At 43.6% G+C, this 19,777-nt stretch overlaps 1 protein-coding gene across 1 annotated transcript in view; it reads left to right on the top strand.

The window, feature by feature from the left end:
- Positions 1-19,777, top strand: part of LOC126154306 (retinal guanylyl cyclase 2) — a 450,774-nt gene that overhangs the window by 267,989 nt on the left and 163,008 nt on the right. Inside the window, exon 10 of the mRNA XM_049916128.1 lies at positions 7,135-7,327. Within this exon, the coding sequence (XP_049772085.1) occupies positions 7,135-7,327 (193 nt within the window). The remainder of the gene's footprint in view (positions 1-7,134; positions 7,328-19,777) is intronic.

The following is a 19,777-nucleotide window of genomic DNA, read 5'->3' as shown; positions in this document are numbered from 1 at the left end:
TCTACTTAAACCACGAGTCGGTCGTGATTTAAATAAATATTAGTATAACTGAAGCGGATCTCTGTAAGTTAATGATCATGCCTCTCAGCTCCGGAGCCGGCCGCAGTGGTCGAGCGGTACTAGGCGCTTCAGTCTGGAACCACGCGACCTCTACGGTCGCAGGTTCGAATCCTGCCTCGGGCATGGATGTGTGTGATGTCCTTAGGTTAGTTAGGTGTAAGTGGTTCTAAGTTCTAGGGGACTGATGACCTCAGATATTAAGTCCCGTAGTGCTCAGAACCATTTTGATAAGCCGTCTATCAGCTGCCAAGAGGCGTTTACAAAATCGCGTTCTAGAGACGCGAAGCAGCGTTCTAGAGACGCGAAGCAGCTGTGCGCAGCGTACAGAAACTATCCGGGATCATGCTTTTTAATTTTGATACGGGACATATATTTGTACATTGTGCACATTTGTTTGTATGACTGTTTCATAATTTCATAAGTGTTTTCACGAATACAGGGAAAAGAAATTTTTACGATACTTCACTGCAAGCATAGTTAATGTTTTGTTTTCATTTTTTATATACAAGGGCCGTCCACAAAGTACGTTCAGTTTTTATTTCTACCCGCGGCAGCGCTACGATCATAGTTCCGAACATGTGCAGCAGTTACTCTGACTCAAGGAGAAGACATGAACACCATTTTCAGATCGCTGCTGCCGACGTGTGCTTCTTTATAATGTCATCAGTATTTGAAAATGCCACCGCGTGTGAAATCAGATCTGTGATTCGTTTTGTAAATGCAAAGAAAGTTAAACCAAAGGAAATTCATTGGCAAATCTGCGAGGCTTACGGAGAAAATGCTATGTGTGATTCAATGCCGGCCATGGTGGCCGAGCGGTTCTAGGCGCTACAGTCTGGAACCGCGTGACCGCTACGGTCGCAGGTTCGAATCCTGCCTCGGGCATGGATGTATGTGATGTCCTTACGTTTGTTAGGTTTAAACAGTTCTAAGTTCTAGGGGACTGCTGACCTCAGAAGTTAAGTACCATAGTGCTCGGAGCCATTTGAACCATTTTTGAGTGATTCAGTGGTTAGAAGATGGGTCAGACTGTTCAATGAAGAACGTGATCAAGAGCACGATGAAGAACGAAGTGGACGCCCGTCTGTGGTTACTGATGAACTGGTTCACACAATTGAAGAGAAGATTAAGCACAACCGTAAGTTTACACTTAGTGCCACTGCTATGGAAATTCTGCAGTTCTCACGATTACTAATCCATGAAATTGTTACTGAAAAACTGAAATTTCGAAAACTCTGCTCACTTTGGGTACCCAAAATTCTTACTGAACAACACAAAAACAATGGATGGACAGTGCACTTCAGTTTTGGACACGCTACAATGAAGAAGGTGATGGTTTTCTTTCTCGGATAGTCACGGGGAGTGAAACTTGGGTATCGTACGACACCCCTGAAACAAAACGGCCTTCAATGGAATGGAGGTACACTTCATCCCCAACGAAGGTTAAGCCTAAGCAAATCTTGACACCTCGAAAAGTCATGTGCACCGTTTTTTGGGACAGAAAAGGCATTTTGCTGATTTATTTCTTACCACGAGGCCAAACAATCGATGCACATGGTTACTGCGAGACCGTTAAGAAATAGAGCCGCGCAATACAGAACAAGCGCCGAGGATTACTGTCAAAAGGTGTTGTTTTTTCCCACGATTATGCCCGACCTCACACGGCGATTGTGATCAAACAACGCTTACGAGAATTTCACTGCGACGCGTTTTACAATCCTCCGTACAGCCCGGACCTCGCTCCTACCGACTTTCATCTCTTCTTACACCTAAAATCTGTCCTTGGTAGTCAACACTTCAACAATGATGACAAGCTGAAATAAAATGTTACCACATGGTTGAATACACGGGCGGCAATCTTCTATGAAGAAGGCATACAAAAACTTCTGCAACACTATGACAAGTGCCTACAAAATTTCGGAAGCTATATAGAAAAGTAGTTTAACAGTTGTAAATTTTTGTACAATAAATATTTTTTCTCTATCTGTACACGTTTGTTTTATATAACCAAACGGAACTTACTTTGTGGACATACTTCGTAAAGTTGGCAAAATGAGTAGCCAGGCAACGCCTGGTTTGTAATCTAGTTTTCGCAATAAATTTTTCTGTATCGAAAACTATGATGATCCGACGACTATTTCGCAGAAGCGCAGCTACAAACAAATAATCATATGCAAAGCGTCTACGTAGCTGGAAGCGTGTCAGTGGTCGGCCGCACACTGTGAGTCTAGCGTCCTCGCTGTCCCATGCGGCTCCATACAACTTTGGCCGCAGCGGCTCACTGTGCTGAAACCCGGTCGCTCGGCAGAATGCTGACTGCACGGGGCTGCGTGTGCGTTGCGTGCTCGCTTTCCTTGTAAGCTTGGCCACGTCCGACCGGCAGCAAGTCTGGCTGTGAGGGTGGCCGAACGAGAGTGCGCTGTGTGGTACGCGAGACAAGACTACACGACGTATCGCTCCCCAGATTCACTGGCAAACGTTCCTCGGCGAGTCTGCTTAACTCCTCTGCACGGCTGCACTGTCAAGTCAGTCTGAGAACAGCCTCGCCAGCCTCGTTCTAACCAGCGAGACAGCGTCAAAATTGTCACTGCTCCCATGCCACAAATAAATGCCCTGTAGTAATTTAGCCGGCCAGTGTGACCGAGCGCTTCTAGGCGCTTCAGTCCGAAATCGCGCGACTGCTACTGTCGCAGGTTCGAATCCTGCCTCGGGCATGGATGTGTGTAATGTCTGTTCTTTGGTTAGTTAGGTTTAAGTAGTTCTAAGTTCTAGGGGACTGATGACCTCAGATGTTAAGTCCCATAGTGCTCAGAGCCATTTGAACAATTTTTTTGTAGCAATTTAGCTCCTTTTAAAAAAAGACATATCACACCGATAGATTGGAAAACAAACGCCGTTAACAGTTACAACGCCATCTCCAATTTCTGCTAGCAGCTCCCGACTATTACCTCTTCGTAAGCAAAACAGGATAATACAGAGGGGTCCAAAAAAATGTATCCACTGTTTAAAAGCCCATAACTGGCAAATTTATTGACGGCGTTGTCTCATCTTTGGTAGTGCAATAGTTTGTAGTTCCGGCAATCGCCACACAAGCGGTGTACTGCGTTGTTTTGTTTTGTCAGATGACAGCACCAGATATTCAGTGTTCAAAAAATGGTACAAATGGCTCTGAGCACTATGGGACTCAACATCTTAGGTCATAAGTCCCCTAGAACTTAGAACTACTTAAACCTAACTAACTAACTAACTAACACACACCCATGCTCGAGGCAGGATTCGAACCTGCGACCGTAGCAGTCCCGCGGTTCCAGACTTTTTTTTTTTCACTAGCTGCTTATATTTTATGACCCACCGTCTAATTTCTTATGGTGGGTCGTATATTGCCACTTAGCCGCTGTGACTGGGTCCGGGGTCCGCAGTGACTGATAGTAACACCACACCGGCTCCCGTCCCCACTCACACCGTTGCCCGTGTCCCGCCACGTGGAGACGGGCTCTGTTTAGATCCATTTGATATCTTTTTTTTTGTGCAGCATTAGAAAAACGTATAACTAATACAAAATCAAGTAAGAAATTAATAAACAAAACGAAATTAAATATTTAGAAAGAAGGAAGGAAGAGAACTGAATAGAGAAGTTATAGGTATAATATTGCCCGTCACCTGGTTGTGGGCGGCGGCCCGGGTCTTGGAATGAACCTCAAGACGCTGGCCGTTGCTCACCATGCCTTTAACATCTACTATCCTAAAAACTATCTTAACTAGAAGAGATTACGATACGTTAAAGCTAGAAACTAAGACTAAGACCTCCATGTCCAGCCTACTAAACTATTTACGATATACAATAGAGAGGTAACTGATTTTGTGCTTGGCTCAAAGTTGCTAATGAAAGGGTACTCGTAGTAAAAGTAATAAGGTACTGACGCTAACGGTTTGTGTTGAGCCTACAAGGCTCATAGTAGAGTACATCAGGCGCAAGCACCTCCCGGCCCCGCCGACAACACGACCTGAACGGTGGTTTTCCCCGATCTACCATAGGTATCCGTCGGGTTGGGCTCAAAAGAGAGGAACCACAATTAAGATCCTTCCATCCAGGACGTGCGCCGCCTCTTACCAGGGGGGCGTGGGTCCCTTGAAGAGGTGCCCAACTTTAAGCTTCAGATGAGAAGTTCTTAGTATAGTGGAGGTTGAGGTATAGGCTGTGTAGGTTAGTTGTACAACCAGTTCACACTGAGCCAATGAGACTTACAATGATACGTGGTGTGGCAGTTAGCACCTTCCGGCCCCGCCAGCAACACAGCCTGAGCGGTGGTTTTCCCCGATCTACCATAGGTATCCGTCGGGTTGGGCTCAAAAGAGAGGGACCACAATTAAGATCCTTCCATACAGACTGTGCGCTGCCTCTTAGCGGAAGGCGTAGGTCCCTTGAAGAGGTACCTAGCTTTAAGCTCTTATTGAACATGGAGATGCTGTTAACTGTTTATATATAAGGTGCAATCTGTTTTTAGGATTGTGTGTGACTTGTGCACCTCTTGTCGGTTGTTCCACTCTATTCTTTGAATTTAACTTGGTTGACACTATGGATCATCCGCGCTGGACGCTTCAATATCTGTGTTGGTGTCCTGGTCTGTATCTGTTTCTTCTTAATCACTCGTGGTGCTAATCATATCTGTGTCCCCCTGGGCATCGTGACGTCTGTTTGGACCGACTTGCCTTCGGTAGGGTCTGTTGCGCAAGTATTCTATTTGTTGGATCTTCGAGATTTCGTCCGTTAGTTTGTTGAGTTCAGTCCACCTTTCCGGGTCGCGTATTATGGCATGTAGTTCGTTCTGTGTGTTCAGGCGATTTATGTGTACTGTGTGTCTTATGTTCGTGCGTTGTCCGCAGAAGAAGACAGTATGTTCAGGGGAACCTTCTTCCCCGCATGTGCATCTATTAGTCTGCTGCAGCGCCAGAACCGCTAGACCACCGCGGCCGGCAGATAATCAGTGTTTTGTTCTTAGTTGCACCTAGTTACTCGAGTAAACATGGCTGGTGCAAGGCTTACATTCGATGAAAGGAAGTCAGTTTTGAAATGGTATTTTAAGTACGTAAACATTAATGAGGTTAAACGGCAATAGCGAAATGAGTATCAAACAGAGCCACAGACACGTTTAACGATTCGTCGCATTCGAGATAAATTTAAAGCCGAAGGCTGTGTAAAGATGTACACAAACAACGATCTGGACGACCTGTAACAGTAACAAGTCGAGCTAACTCCCGTCGTGTGTTACAACAATTCACTCGCTCACCACAGAAGTCTGTGAGAGAGTGTGCCCGTGAAACTGGAGTGAGTCGCTCAAGTGTTCATCGAATTTTGAAGACAGCAAAGTGGAAGTGCTTCATCCCACGATTGCTACACGCAATGAACGAGGACGACCCAGATCGTAGAATGGAGTACTGCGAGTGGTTTTCTAACATGGTCCGCAACGATGAAGAGTTTGCAGAGATGATTGTGTGGTCTCATGAGGAACAGTTCAAACTCAGTGGTACAGTAAATCGCCACAATTGCATCTACTGGGCCACCAAAATTCCGAACGTCCATGTAGACAAAGCCGTGAATTTGCCAGAAGTAAATGTGTGGTGTGGGTTGTCTTACCGGGGCTTGATTCTTCTTTGACGGCACAGTTACCGGTGAGGTGTACCTTCAGAAGCTTCAGACATCCATTTTACCTGCCATCCGAGACTTGTATGGAGACGAAAGAATTGACTTTCAACAAGATGGTGCCCCAGCCCACTACCAAAACCGTGTTAGGGCGTATCTCCACAAAAATCTACCAGCAAAATGGATAGGCTTTAGAGGTGCTGTAGAGTATCCACCACGTTCCCCAGACCTAACTCCTCTGGACTTTTGTCTGTGGGGAACACTAAAGGACGCCGTTTATCGACAAAAGCCGCGCACATTGGATGAATCTAGAGAATCCATCGTACATTCAAGTAAAAATATCCAACTGAACACGTTGCAGTCAGTAGTTCGTGCTGCAGTTCGGCGGCATAGTTTGTGTGTGGATATTAATGGTGACCATTTCGAACACCTACAGTGGTATCTTTAAGTTGAACTTTAAGCTACACTTTCACCAATAATGAGACAACTCCGTCAATTAGTTTGCAAGTTATGGACTCTTTAAGCAGTGGATACATTTTTTTTTACCCCGCTGTATATTTAACGATGTTGATCTGACAATCTATTATTATTATATTGATGATTTTTCGGCTAGGAACCTCTGTATGCAACTGAATGAAGGCATAATTTGTTTTGCCAGACGTGTTTTGCTTCTTTATTCAGGCATCTTCAGTGAGTGGGACCAAGCGAGGTGGCGCAGTCGTTAGCACACTGGACTGGCATTCGGGAGGACGACGGTTCAAAGCCGCGTCCGGCCACCTTGATTTAGGTTTTCCGTGATTTCCCTAAATCGCTTCAGGCAAATGTCGTTATGGCTCCTTTGAAAGGGCAAGGCTGGCTACCTTCCCCATCCTTCCCTAATCCAATGGGACCGACGACCTCGATGTTTGGTCCCTTCCCCCAAATCAACCAATCAACCTACATTCAGTGGGTGGGTGTGCTGACATTTCTCTGCATGTGATTTTGCTGTACTACTACCAAAGCTGTTGTTCTGCTTGTAACGTTACAGAGTTTTCGGCAGAAGAGACATCATGTTAACATAACTACTGAGAAACTGACTGCAGTGAGAAGGTCTAAAAACAGACCCACTCATTCTCTTGAGGCAGAGGCGAATATAGAGGGCGGGGGAGTCACTATGGGGTTTCACAAAAAACTTCCCCTTCCCCGCCCAAAACTACACTGTTTCTTCAAAAAAAATTCTTTGCATCACAGGTTTACATTCACAGTTTCGAAAATCCGCCCTCACTCCCTCCAAAGACCAAAATCCTGGATTCGACTCTGAAATTTTAATTAATTAAAAATCTGAATGTTGGACGGGGATGACTTCTGTGTGAGATGTAGTGATTTCCAAGCTGTTAGAGTGCAGGAACCGTTCCGAAAATGCTGTGCGGTAACAGTGAGTGGGTGTTCTGCAGCTCAGTGGCGGACAAGCTGAAGCTGGGCATGCCGGTGGACCCGGAGGACTTCCGCGAGGTGACGATATACTTCTCGGACATCGTGGGCTTCACCACCATATCCGCCTACTCGACACCGTTCCAAGTCGTCGACCTGCTCAATGACCTCTACACGTGTTTCGATGCTACAATAAACGCTTACAACGTCTACAAGGTAAGTGACATTTCTCTTTTCTTAATCGGAAATTGGTGTACAATAATTCACGGGTACCAGGTATACTCAATAACCGTTTTTTGAATGTAGTCTCAATACTGTCAAGGTGTTTAGCAGAAAAACCTGTGCATTAGCTAAATTGTATTTAAGACTTATCCGCTTACGATTATACTGCTACACAACAACTTAATCGCCCGAAATCAATCGATACTGTAATCACCTCTGAAAATACCGCCCAGTATCCACAAAAATTTCTAAATTCACTGAATCGAGATAGCTTTCCGCTACACAGTCTGAGGCTTAAAGTCGGCGCTCCTGTAATGCTGCCATGCAATGTCAATCATACGAATCTTTGTAATGGTACCCGTTTGCCAATTAACATTACGAGAAATACTGTTACCAAAGCTACTATCCTTATAGATTCAGCAACTCGAAACGTCACTCTCATATTCCGTATAGAAATGATCCTAACCAGCTTACCCATTCATTTTAAGCAACTTCAATTCTCATTCAGGTTTAGTGCGTAATAACTATAAACAAGACTCAAGGTCAGACCTTCGAATACGTTGGAGCTGATTCACGATCAGAGTGTTTTTCGCAAGGTCACTTGTATGTAGCCCCTTCGCCAATTGGTAGATCATAAAACCAGCTCGTACCACATAGTACCAAAAAGCGTAAAATGTTCTACATTTTGAAGTTCTGTAATCGTATTGTGTAAAAATTGCTTAAAAAACCTTAAAAGTAATAGAAACCAAAAACGAACACAGAGTAGTCTTTCCCCTTCGTATTATATGTTATGTATTATAGTTTCGAGTTCCATACCTTCAGATTGGGCGAAGTCACAACGAGGAGTCGAAATTTGGGTCCTCAAAAAATTCCCAGAGATACCCTACCGTATATGAGAATGTATATCCAGTTCCCATCCATATTGAGCGATTTCGAATAATTGCCAGATTCGATAATAAAGATATACTTAGCGAATCACAATTTGGATTTCAAAAAGGTTGCTCAATTCATTCTGTCTATACATTCCCTTCTTGTATCCTCTGCTTAAAAAATAAAAAACACACACACGCACAAGCGCGCGCACACACAAGCAGCAAACAAAGGAATATTGAAGTACGTACAGACACCACAACACAAACAAAAGATGAATGAAAAACACAGAGTGATAGATGGAAACACTACACATACTAAACAGACAAAACCAAAACACAGACAAGTTCAAGTTTCTGCATTCTTTTTGTTGTGTACGACGCGAGCCAGTCGTTAGCTGTACGCTTAATTCCAATAAATCTCAGGTTTCATTACAAAATGTTGTGACTTACATAGCGTAGTCTCTTGGATAGGTGTCACTAAATACCTACGGGTGCTAATCTGTTATTTATGCATTCTGACGTACGCAGCCCAATTAAGTACGACTTCAGGACGGCACGCGTACGCTACTAAAATCACAAATAGAAAGTAGAAACAAATAGTATTTAATCTCATAGAACTTGGGCTACAGAATGTTGCTTCTCGCGTAACAAATAGAGAAAAACAAAAAACTGTAACGTAGCAACGAATCAGTAATTATAATATAACTCAGTTATTATACAGGGCGTTCAAGGACATCCAATGACACCACACTAGCCTCGCCACCCCAGCCCATGCGTAGAGGGCGGGGGGCAACTTGGAAATCTTCAGAAGAACCCCTATTTTCTACTGCAGATTAGGATTCTATGGCAAAATTTACATACGTTTAGTCGGAAGCATTTTCTTCGTTTCGCCACAGATGGCACCGTAACTGGAGGAATAGAAGTAGATACACATTCTTAATTTACAACATGCCACTCAAAGGCTCTCGAACATCCAGTGTCCCGCGGGACCCCACCTCCGTGCTGCGAGGGTAGGACAGGCCATTGAAAACCCCATTCGCAACGTTGTATTCCTCGGACATATCGAACAAGGGACTATTCGACGGATCACTGTGGCCGTGACTATAGGTGAGCGCTACTCTACTTTTCCAATGAGAGTAAACGCTCAAATGTAGTACCCGCAACTTCATTACGCTTAGTGAATGCTTTTCAAATGTCCGTACACAGGACAGAGGCATCTCTGCGGGAATGTGAGCACAGGCATTTCTGATGCGGTCGCCATGTCTTCACGACCTGTTGGCACTTGATGGTACACCTTATCTCTTAAATATCTCCACAGAAAGAAATCGAGCGACGTCAAATTCGGCGACATAGCGAGCCTATTAATAGGGCCACCTCTGCCGATCCACCGACCAGTGTAAACACTGTCGCCGGCCAGTGTAGCCGAGCGGTTCTAGGCGCTACAGTCTGGAACCGCGCAACCGCTACGGTCGCACGTTCGAATCCTGCCTCGGGCATGGATGTGTGTGAAGTCCTTAGCTTAGTTAGGTTTAAGTAGTTTTAAGTTCTAGGGGACTGATGACCTCAGAAGTTAAGTCCCATAGTGCTCAGAGCCATTTGAACCATTTTTTCGTAAACACTGTCTAATACCTCCCGTGCTGCAATTGCGTAAAGCGCTGGGTAACCGTCATGCTGAACCCACATTCGTTGTCGAACGTCCAGTTTAATATCCTACAGTAGTATTGGTAGTTCCTGTTCCAAAAACGTTCAATATTTGCGTCCATTCAACGTGCCGTCGATAAAATACAGACCGATGAGTTTGTTCCCCATGGTGCCACACCATACGTTAACCGACCATGGACCTTGATGGTCAACTTTCCGCAACCAGTGGCGATTGTCTCAACTCCAGTAATGCATTTTACGCCGCTTTTGGCTACCGCGATTTGTGAATGTAGACTCGTCGGAATGTGGGGTCGTCTGCATTTGTTGACGTGTCCATTCACAAAAATGGTTCAAATGGCTCTGAGCACTATGGGACTTAACTTCTGAGGTCATCAGTAGCCTAGAACTCAGAACTAATTAAACGTAACTAACCTAAGGACATTACACACATCCATGCCCGAGGCAGGATTCGAACCTGCGACCGTAGCGGTCCCGCGGTTCCAGACTGAAGCGCCTAGAACCGCAAGGCCACACCGGCCGGCTAAGAGCAAACAACTTAAATTCAAAATCGGCTGAAGGCCCAACACTTAAGACTCAATAACATTAATTTTAAAAATGCCAAAGGCCTTACGTAAACAGTTAAAATGAATACCCTGTATACTGGACCGTGGTGGCTCTCTGGACATCGACCCTCGCCTTCTGTTTTGATCTATGGTCGTCTGTTGCGACTCGAGCGCAATGTGGCGCGCTCTTGCGAAAAGTGAAGGGGTCGCTGGAGGGAGGTGAGGGCAGTACGAGCCTAGCAAGTGTCTCACCGGTTGGTCGTCGAAGAGGCCAGGCACTCGGGGACCGTTGGCGGCTGTTCTTAAATGGACTTGGTTCAGATTCCCTCCAATTGGAGAGTTTATGCTGTCAGTGTGGACTCTACGAAATATTTTAATGTGGTTTTACTGTGCTTACGTCATTTTGTGTGAACATGTTTTCTGGCCTCTATATCTGCAAGTGTGTTTGCCGTGACAAGGATTTAAGTGCAGTTTGCTGTTTGTTCCTGAACTCTGAATTCATATTCACGATATATTGCGCGGGTTGGCGTTACAATCTGTTAAGTTCGTAGTGGAGCTGAATAGTAATCTTAGCTATCCGCACCAGAGTTTTGAGTTGTTTCTCTGACTTTGTTACCTTGAACATCTGTGGTCTTCTAGAGCGTGTGTTGTTTTACACTCTGTGAGTAGAGGCATTTAGTCTCTTCCAGGCAGCACTGTATATTGCCGAGCAGAGGTCGTATTCGAAAGCTTTGTTATTCCCCCAGATATTTTCCGGGGAGTTCGGGTGTTGCTCTGCACCGGACAAACAATGACTGCAAGACAATTATTATTGGCTATGGTTTTGACCCAAACGTTTTAAGATTTAAATTTCCTTGGGATGTTCACTTGATTTGACTGTAGTCCTCCCCCCTCCCCCCCCCCCCATGTGTTTGTAATTTATACCTGGTACACTCAGTTGAAATTGTCTCACCGCACTGGGACGCTCTGGGCTTAGTTGCGTCAGTTTGATTTTGTGTGCACGTGATTGGCGGCTCCGTAATTTAATAATTACTAAATGTATGCTCTGTACTCCAGGTGTCTACGCTAAACTTGCTTACTTGTGGACCTTGTTCTGCCATGCGGGGCGTGAGTGTGCGAGCCTGGTTGGGGCTTGTGATCCTTGTTTCGCACGCCCGTAGTCTAGCGGTACACTGTCTGTCCCTCCGCCGGCTGTCGAGCGGTCGGGCTGTCGCGGCACTAACTGTGCCTACCGTTGTGTGCGTCGATGTTATCGGAGCCCACTCCGTGCACAGAATTCGTATACAAGATAAGCTTTATTTGTTTCGTACTACCCACCAGAGTCTCTGACACAATTTTGGAGTGTTTCCTTTAGTAGCTTGTGCTCTCCAAACGGTCACTAAACAGTGTGTTAAAGAAAAGGATTTTAATTTTATAAATTACCATTCCTTTGAGTTGTATACTGAGACTGACACATTTTTTTACTGTTGTATTTTTATATTCGTAAAATAGAAAACGTTCGTTAATACTTTCGTAAAACTGGTGGTGGGCATGACGAATTTCACCCGAGGTGTTCACTAACGGTACTGGTGTCTCTTGCCCCCGCTAATAGCGATTTTCACATATTGTTCAAAATTATTTTCATATGCAGAGGTCATGATCCGTTCGTCTCCATAGATCGAGTTCTTGCCATTTATTGTCATCACATTGTTACTTCTACTAGCGTATTATTATTAGTACGATTGCGCCCCTTGCCGTTGTTATCTGTTCTAAATAAATTTTGGGCATTGTCATTATTCGTTCGACCCTTTGTCAACTGCTAGAACTGTTATTAATTGGTTCACGTGAAATGAAGTGTTACTTACTGATCTTTTGCCCTCTGAGTCGTTGTTGTTAACGTCATCCAAATAAATTTTGAAGCTCTTTTAAATTAAATTATTGTTGTTCTGTCTGAAAGCTTTATATTGTGAATTGTTGTTTTAAAAGCGCAAACTCTGTCTGAGTTTAAAGAACCCTTATATTTTCAGTAAAGTATATTGCTTAGTTCTGAAATCTTTTATAAATAAATCAAGTTGTTTGCAATAAATGGTGGATGATGAGCCAACTCCTGGGATCCACCAGTTCTTTCACTAAAATCCTTATTGGTGATCTTGGGGCGCCGAGGTTTCCCGGTTATATATACAAAAACAAGCATACCACTGAAGAGGCTTCACAAATAACGATGCGAAAGGCGCATGGCACAATATAAACACCTTCCAGTTAGTTACATTAGACGAAACACATCTCCACGAATATAGGAGCAACTAAGGAACAACGATAAACATAAAAATATGACAATTTATTCATTAAAATGGTCCTTCTGTCTGGATGAAGTGAGTAATGCTCATGACAACCTTTGATAACCTACCCTCGCTCTTTCCCAGCGCTCATCCCGTCATACGGGGACCGTTGTTTTCAAAAGGGAGAGAAATCGTGTGCGCCATCTATATGTGAATCATGCGCCATTTTCTCCGTACCTTATCATACTTTACCTGTTCGCGTATCGTTGTTTTGTAAGGCGGAGATGGAGGTTGCCTGACGGAGGGTGAAACACTCAGGATGGTCGTTGTACCAGACCAATAGCCGTTAATACGACGCGCAGATTCGATCGGTGTTGGCTCAGTCCCCTGTCTCGGAAACAAGCGCGCTGTCCATTAGTCCTTTAGCCCCATTGGTTTCTCCCTGAAGCCACCATTTTATTAGATTTTGTAAGTATCAGCGCCTCACTCAAGAAACCACCGACGTCACTGCAGGCCACAGGCCTCTAGTGGTTTACTGACTTACTTTTACCGATGTAGTGCATTTTAGCAGTCACAGCGTTCAAAGCAACAGTCAGCGTGGACATAATGCTACGTGACTGTAGGAGAAAGTGGCGTCTGGTTTTTATAGTGATAATGTTGAGGAGATCACTGGAAGTGAAAGTAAGTATGTAAGTATATCTAAAGTTATTGTATTGTAAATCTGAGTTTGTACTGCTTTTATGAGCGGATGGAGCAGCACATACTTTTATATAGATTTATTAAACTTTAGACACATTTTTGCTACTTGTTTTGTACTATAATTTGTTTTAGACATTATGAGTTCACCGAAGTTTCGAAATGCGGGTTTCCATCTAGGAAAAATGCGATACTGCTTTCAAATATATCTCAGGAAATGATGGGTGGCTGAAAACTATATGTAGCAGTCGTTTAGAAGTGACGCCACCTCCTTAAAACAACTGGTTGTTTACTTTTCACTAAGTTCTTAGCCGCGCGCGATCAGCAGAGCGGCCTAAGGCGCTGCAGTCATGGACTGAGCGGCTGATCCCGGCGGAGGTTCGAGTCCTCCCTCGGGCATGGGTGTGTGTGTTTGTCCTCAGGATAATTTAGGTTAAGTAGTGTGTAAGCTTAGGGACTGATGACCTTAGCAGTTAAGTCCCATGTGATTTCACACACATTCAAAAAATTTTTCACACTAAGTTCTTATATTAGCTGCATATTGTTTTGGTATTGTTGTGGCCTTCAGTCTGAAGACTGGTTTGATGAAGCTCTCCATGCTGCTCTGTCCTGTGCAAGCCTCTTCATCTTCGAATAACTACTGCACCCTACATCCTTCTGAATCTGTGTACTATATTCATCTCTTGGTCTACCTCTACAATTTTTACCCCTCTCACTTCCCACCACTATTAAATTAGTGAACCTTTGATGTTTCAGAATGTGTCCTATAAACCGATTCCTTCTTCTAGTCTGGTTGTGCCACAAATTCCTTTTCCTCCCAATTCTATTCAGTACCTTCTCATTAGTTAAGCGCTCTATCTATCTCATCTCCAGCATTCGTCTGTAGAACCACGATTCAAAAGTCTCTATTCTAGCCTTGGGCAAAATACAGGGTGATTCAAAAAGAATACCACAACTTTAAAAATGTGTATTTAATGAAAGAAACATAATATAGCCTTCTGTTATACATCATTACAAAGAGTATTTAAAAAGGTTTTTTTTCACTCAAAAACAAGTTCAGAGATGTTCAATATGATCCCCTCCAGACACTCGAGCAATATCAACCCGATACTCCAACTCGTTCCACACTCTCTGTAGCATATCAGGCGTAACAGTTTGGATAGCTGCTGTTATTTCTCGTTTCAAATCATCAATGGTGGCTGGGAGAGGTGGCCGAAACACCATATCCTTAACATACCCCCATAAGAAAAAATCGCAGGGGGTAAGATCAGGGCTTCTTGGAGGCCAGTGATGAAGTGCTCTGTCACGGGCTGCCTGACGGCCGATCCATCGCCTCGGGTAGTTGACGTTCAGGTTTCATAACTAACCTTTTTCGTAGGACTCTCCATACAGTTGATTGTGGAATTTGCAGCTCTCTGCTAGCTCTGCGAGTCGATTTTCATGGGCTGCGAACAAATGCTTGCTGGATGCGTGCTACATTTTCATCACTCGTTCTCGGCCGTCCAGAACTTTTCCCTTTGCACAAACACCCATTCTCTGTAAACTGTTTATACCCACGTTTAATACACCACCTATCAGGAGGTTTAACACCATACTTCGTTCGAAATGCACGCTGAACAACTGTCGTCGATTCACTTCTGCCGTAATCAATAACACAAAAAGCTTTCTGTTGAGCGGTCGCCATCTTAGCATCAACTGACGCTGACGCCTAGTCAACAGCGCCTCAAGCGAACAAATGTACAACTAAATGAAACTTTATAGCTCCCTTAATTCGCCGACAGATAGTGCTTAGCTCTGCCTTTTGTCGTTGCAGAGTTTTAAATTCCTAAAGTTGTGGTATTCTTTTTGAATCACCCTGTATTTATCGTCCATGATTCTCGTCCACATATGGCTACAGTCCTTACAAATACTTTCAGAAAAGACTTCCTAACTCTTAATTCTATATTCGATGTTAACAAATTTCTCTTCTTAAGAAACGCTTTTCTTGCCATTGTCAGTCCACATTTTATATCATCTCTACTTCAGCCAGCAGCAGTTGCTGTGCCGTCCAAACAGCAAACCTATCTGGCCTACTACTCTCTCGTTTGCTAATCTTATTCTCTCAGCATCACCTGATTTGATACTACTGCATTCCATTATCTTGTTTCGCTTTCATTGGAGTTCATCTTATGTCCCCCTTTCAAGACACTGTCCATTCCGTTCAACTGTTCTTCTGTCTTTTGCTGTCTCTGATAGAATTACAATGTCATCAGCAAACCTCAAATTTTTATTTCTTATCCCTGAACATTAATTCCTACTCCAAATTTCTCTTTGGTTTCCTTCACTGCGAGCTCAGTTACAGATTGAGTAATATCGGTAATAAGCTACAAACCTGCCTCATTCCCTTCTCAACTATTGCTTGCCTTTCATGTCCCTCAACTCTTATAACTTCCATCTCGCTTCTGCACAAGTTGTAAATACCTTTTCGCTCCCTGTATTTTACCCCTGCTACCTTCAAAATTTCAAAGAGGTTACTCCAGTCAACACTGTCAAAACTTTTTTTATATCTACAAATGATACAATCGTAGGTTTATCTTTCCTTAACCTATCTTCTAAAAGAAGAAGTAGGGTCAGTATTGCCTCACGTGTTGCTACATTTGTCTGGAATCTTAACTGATATTCTTTCTTAAGAAGTCACAGTATATAGAAGTAATTAGACCAGAAACGCACATTGCTGTAAGATGTAGCGTGGTTTTAGCCCGTTGTGTTTCTCTCATAGACACAAAAGAAAATTACCAAGTATATTCAGGGTTGCACAAGAAATCTCAAAAAAAGTGTCAACTGCATGTCGTAATATAGAACTTCAGTTTAGTAGCAAACAAGCTGTAGAACAGTTACTATTGTCAACCTGCCATGACTGATGCAAACTCATCTTTTATTTTATAAACCAGAAATATCATCACGTGGAATAAAAATCGACTTCAACGAAAACAGGGTCCCTGAGCCGTAACCATTACTTCAATATTATTGATTATCATCATCTCATCAGTAACTTCATATAGCACATCATATACATAAGCCACATAAATCATAATCATATACCTTACTAAATATCATCAGTAATCATCATCATCAAATACACAACTATGTAATAAACTTCATAATACAACTCATCTGAAATACACCAAAATAAACTTCGCTGTTCCTTCTACATCAGTTGTCTCCCACACGAAAAACACTCTATAGCCATAACATAAAACATCCAATGCTGTACACAAAACTCTTGCAATTACAATAGATCCTGAGAAACAGAAATTGTAGCTCTGAGCAAATATTCCTTCTGACAGTAGGCAAAAATGTATGAAAGCAACAGGCTGTATATAGCATCAGTTAAATGGGAAAAAAATTCTCCTGAGTAACAGCATTGTAAATCCAAATAAAAGTGCCAGACCAACATTATAAGATAAGAAAAGACAAAAACGCTGTGGTGATATCAGCCGGTAGAAATCCATATCACATTGTAAGCGTGTTGTTTGTAAAGCTGTGTATGTGTGTCCTATTCATAGAACTCTGTGACACGTCACAAAATCAGAGAAAACCGAACATTATAAAACAATAAATAACAAAATAGATTGTGGTCATACCAATCCGATAGTAAACAAATTCTCGGTGTAGGTAAGTTGTCTGTATAGCTGTGTCAATGTGTCCTATTCGTGAAATTCTTTGACATCATTAATATGGTGTACCAGTCGATATTTCTCTTTGAAGAAAGAAAATGCTGGCGGTTGATATCTTGTTCCTCTCTAGAGTCTCTGTTCAAAATTTAGAGATATATTGTCGTCGGTTTGTAACGTAATACAAGAGTTGTTAAAATCCAGCACTGCTTTATGTCTGTTTAAGAAATCGATGCCCAGAGTGACTTCAGTTGTTAATAATGAAACGATAAGAAAGTTGGTGAAATATGTGTAACCTCGAGTAGAAAATTGTAAATGAAAATTGTAAATGAGTTTGAGATTTGACTTCAAAGCTTTTACCAGGTACGGTAAATGAGCAACATGCAACCATACTTAAATATGATTTAAAATAATAATATGTAAATTAGTTACACGTCAGTACTATGTTTGGTGCAATGTGATCTGTGGAACCTACTCTGATTAGCCAAAACATTATTGCTACCGCCCACCAGGATTTTGAATGATAACTGGTGGTACTGACCGCATGAAACGCACTAAGGAGAGTACAGAAGTGCAGCAGAGACGATTGGGGAACCATTCTGGCGACGATATAGGCCGCAATACACATACACACACATAAATAAGCGCAGAGACTTGTGACGGGCGTCAGGGAAAGAGCCGTCTCGGCTACGGCGAAGACTATCGGCTTTTCGCGTGCAAGTGTTGTGTGCGTCTGTGGAAAGTTGCTGAAGGACGGTGAAACGACGAGTAGGCCACAAGGAGTGGGTGCCACGTCTCATTACAGAAAGAGAAGTTAGGAGGCTTGCCCGCCGTGTAAAGGGAGCATGGGCGCTGATGTATGCCAGATATGACCACAGAGTACAGTGTTGTAGCAGGCCCAAGTGTTTCAGAGCACACTTATCAGCTCACACTGTTGGACATCGCGCTCTGCGGAAGATGACCCCTGCGAGTGTCCTTGTTGACCAACGACATCGTCACTTCCGACTGCAGTGCGAACGGGGTCATCGAGATTGGACTGTGTCTCAATGTAAACATATCGCCTGATCGATTAAACCACGTTTCTTGTTACACCAAATCGATGGTCGTGACCGGATACTCCCTTGCCGGGTGAACGGCTTCTGAAACAAGCACTGCGTCACACAGACGCAGATCTCTGGGAGCAGACATTAACATTCGGCTCCAGTGGAACTATAGTAGTAATTAAAGGCACCATGACAGTTGTGGACTACGTGAACGTTATTGTGCACCACCTACATTCCTTCATCCTTGATGTCTTACCCGATAGCGATGGCAGCTTCCAGCAGGATAATCATCCGTGTCAAGAGGTCAAAATTGTGGTACAGTGGTTTGATTATATGCCCGCTCACCCAGCGTCGTCTGACGGTGCAGTGATTTCGCTTCGACGTCACCCCCCGCCCCCCTCCCTTCGGCAGCGGAGCTGATCTCCAAAGTTTTTGTATTATTGTCCCGGCTAGTTAAGAACCATTCCCTGCCGTGTGGGTCGGGCATTAAACATCTTTGAATCACGTTGTGTATCTAATTGTGTACACTAGCAGTTGAAAATTGATCTCATTTTCTATCTCCCGAGATATTTCATACACTTTCAACCACAACGTATCCAAAGAAAGTGATTTTATTTACTACTCGGGAATAACATAGCAATCGGGTTCCAGTCTATTTTTTCTAGAATGAGATTTCCACTCTGCGCTGATATGAAACTTCCTGGCAGATTAAAACTGTGTGCCGGACCGAGACTCGAACTCGGGACCTTTGCCTTTCGCCGGCAAGTGCTCTACCAACTGAGCTATCCAAGCACGACTCACGCCCCGTCCTCACAGCTATACTTCTGGCAGTACCTCGTCTCCTACCTTCCAAACTTTACAGAAGCTCTCCTGCGAACCATGCAGAACTAACACTCCTGAAAAAGGGATATTGCGAAGACATGGCTTAGCCACAGCCTGGGGGATGTTTCCAGAATGAGATTTCCACTCTGCAGCGGAGTGTGCGCTGATATGAAACTTTCTGGCAGATTAAAACTGCGTGCCGGACCGAGACTCGAACTCGGGACCTTTGCCTTTCGCGGGCAAGTGCTCTACCATCTGAGCTATCCAAGCACGACTCACGCCCCGTCCTCACAGTTTTACTTCTGGCAGTACCATTCTGGAAACACCCCCCAGGCTGTGGCTAAGCCATGTCTCTGCAATATCCCTTCTTTCAGGTGTGCAAGTTCTGCATGCTTCGCAGGAGAGTTTCTGTAAAGTTTGGAAGGTAGGAGACGAGGTACTGGCAGAAATAAAGCTGTGAGGACGGAGCGTTAGTCGTGCTTGGGTAGCTCAGTTGGTAGAGCACTTGCCCGCGAAAGGCAAAGGTCCCGAGTTCGAGTCTCGGTCCGGCACACAGTCTTAATCTGCCAGGAAGTTTCATATTTTTTTCTAGTTTTTTTCCCCAAATAAGTTGATTTAGTTACCTTCTTAGTCAATAAGCCTTCGTTAAATTCTATTATCTGTTTGTAACAGGTTGATCAGCTTTTCTCAATAACCCTTGAATGTTCACAGATGTAATTGTCTATGTACTTGCTGATATTTGGGATTTAGAAAACACGGAGAAAGTCTCGTATATATTCTGTTTTATTGACACAATTCACTTCTTAAACTAATGAGAGACGGCACTGGGGAATCAATAAAGAAGGAGTTGACCCTAGTGTGTATCGTTTCGGTATAATAACAGTCAGTGCGTACGA

The sequence above is a fragment of the Schistocerca cancellata genome, chromosome 2, assembly GCF_023864275.1.
Source record: "Schistocerca cancellata isolate TAMUIC-IGC-003103 chromosome 2, iqSchCanc2.1, whole genome shotgun sequence".
Classification (NCBI taxonomy): Eukaryota; Metazoa; Arthropoda; class Insecta; order Orthoptera; family Acrididae; genus Schistocerca; species Schistocerca cancellata.
Note: the sequence above shows the minus strand (reverse complement) of the source record. Positions and strands in the feature narration are given on the sequence as shown.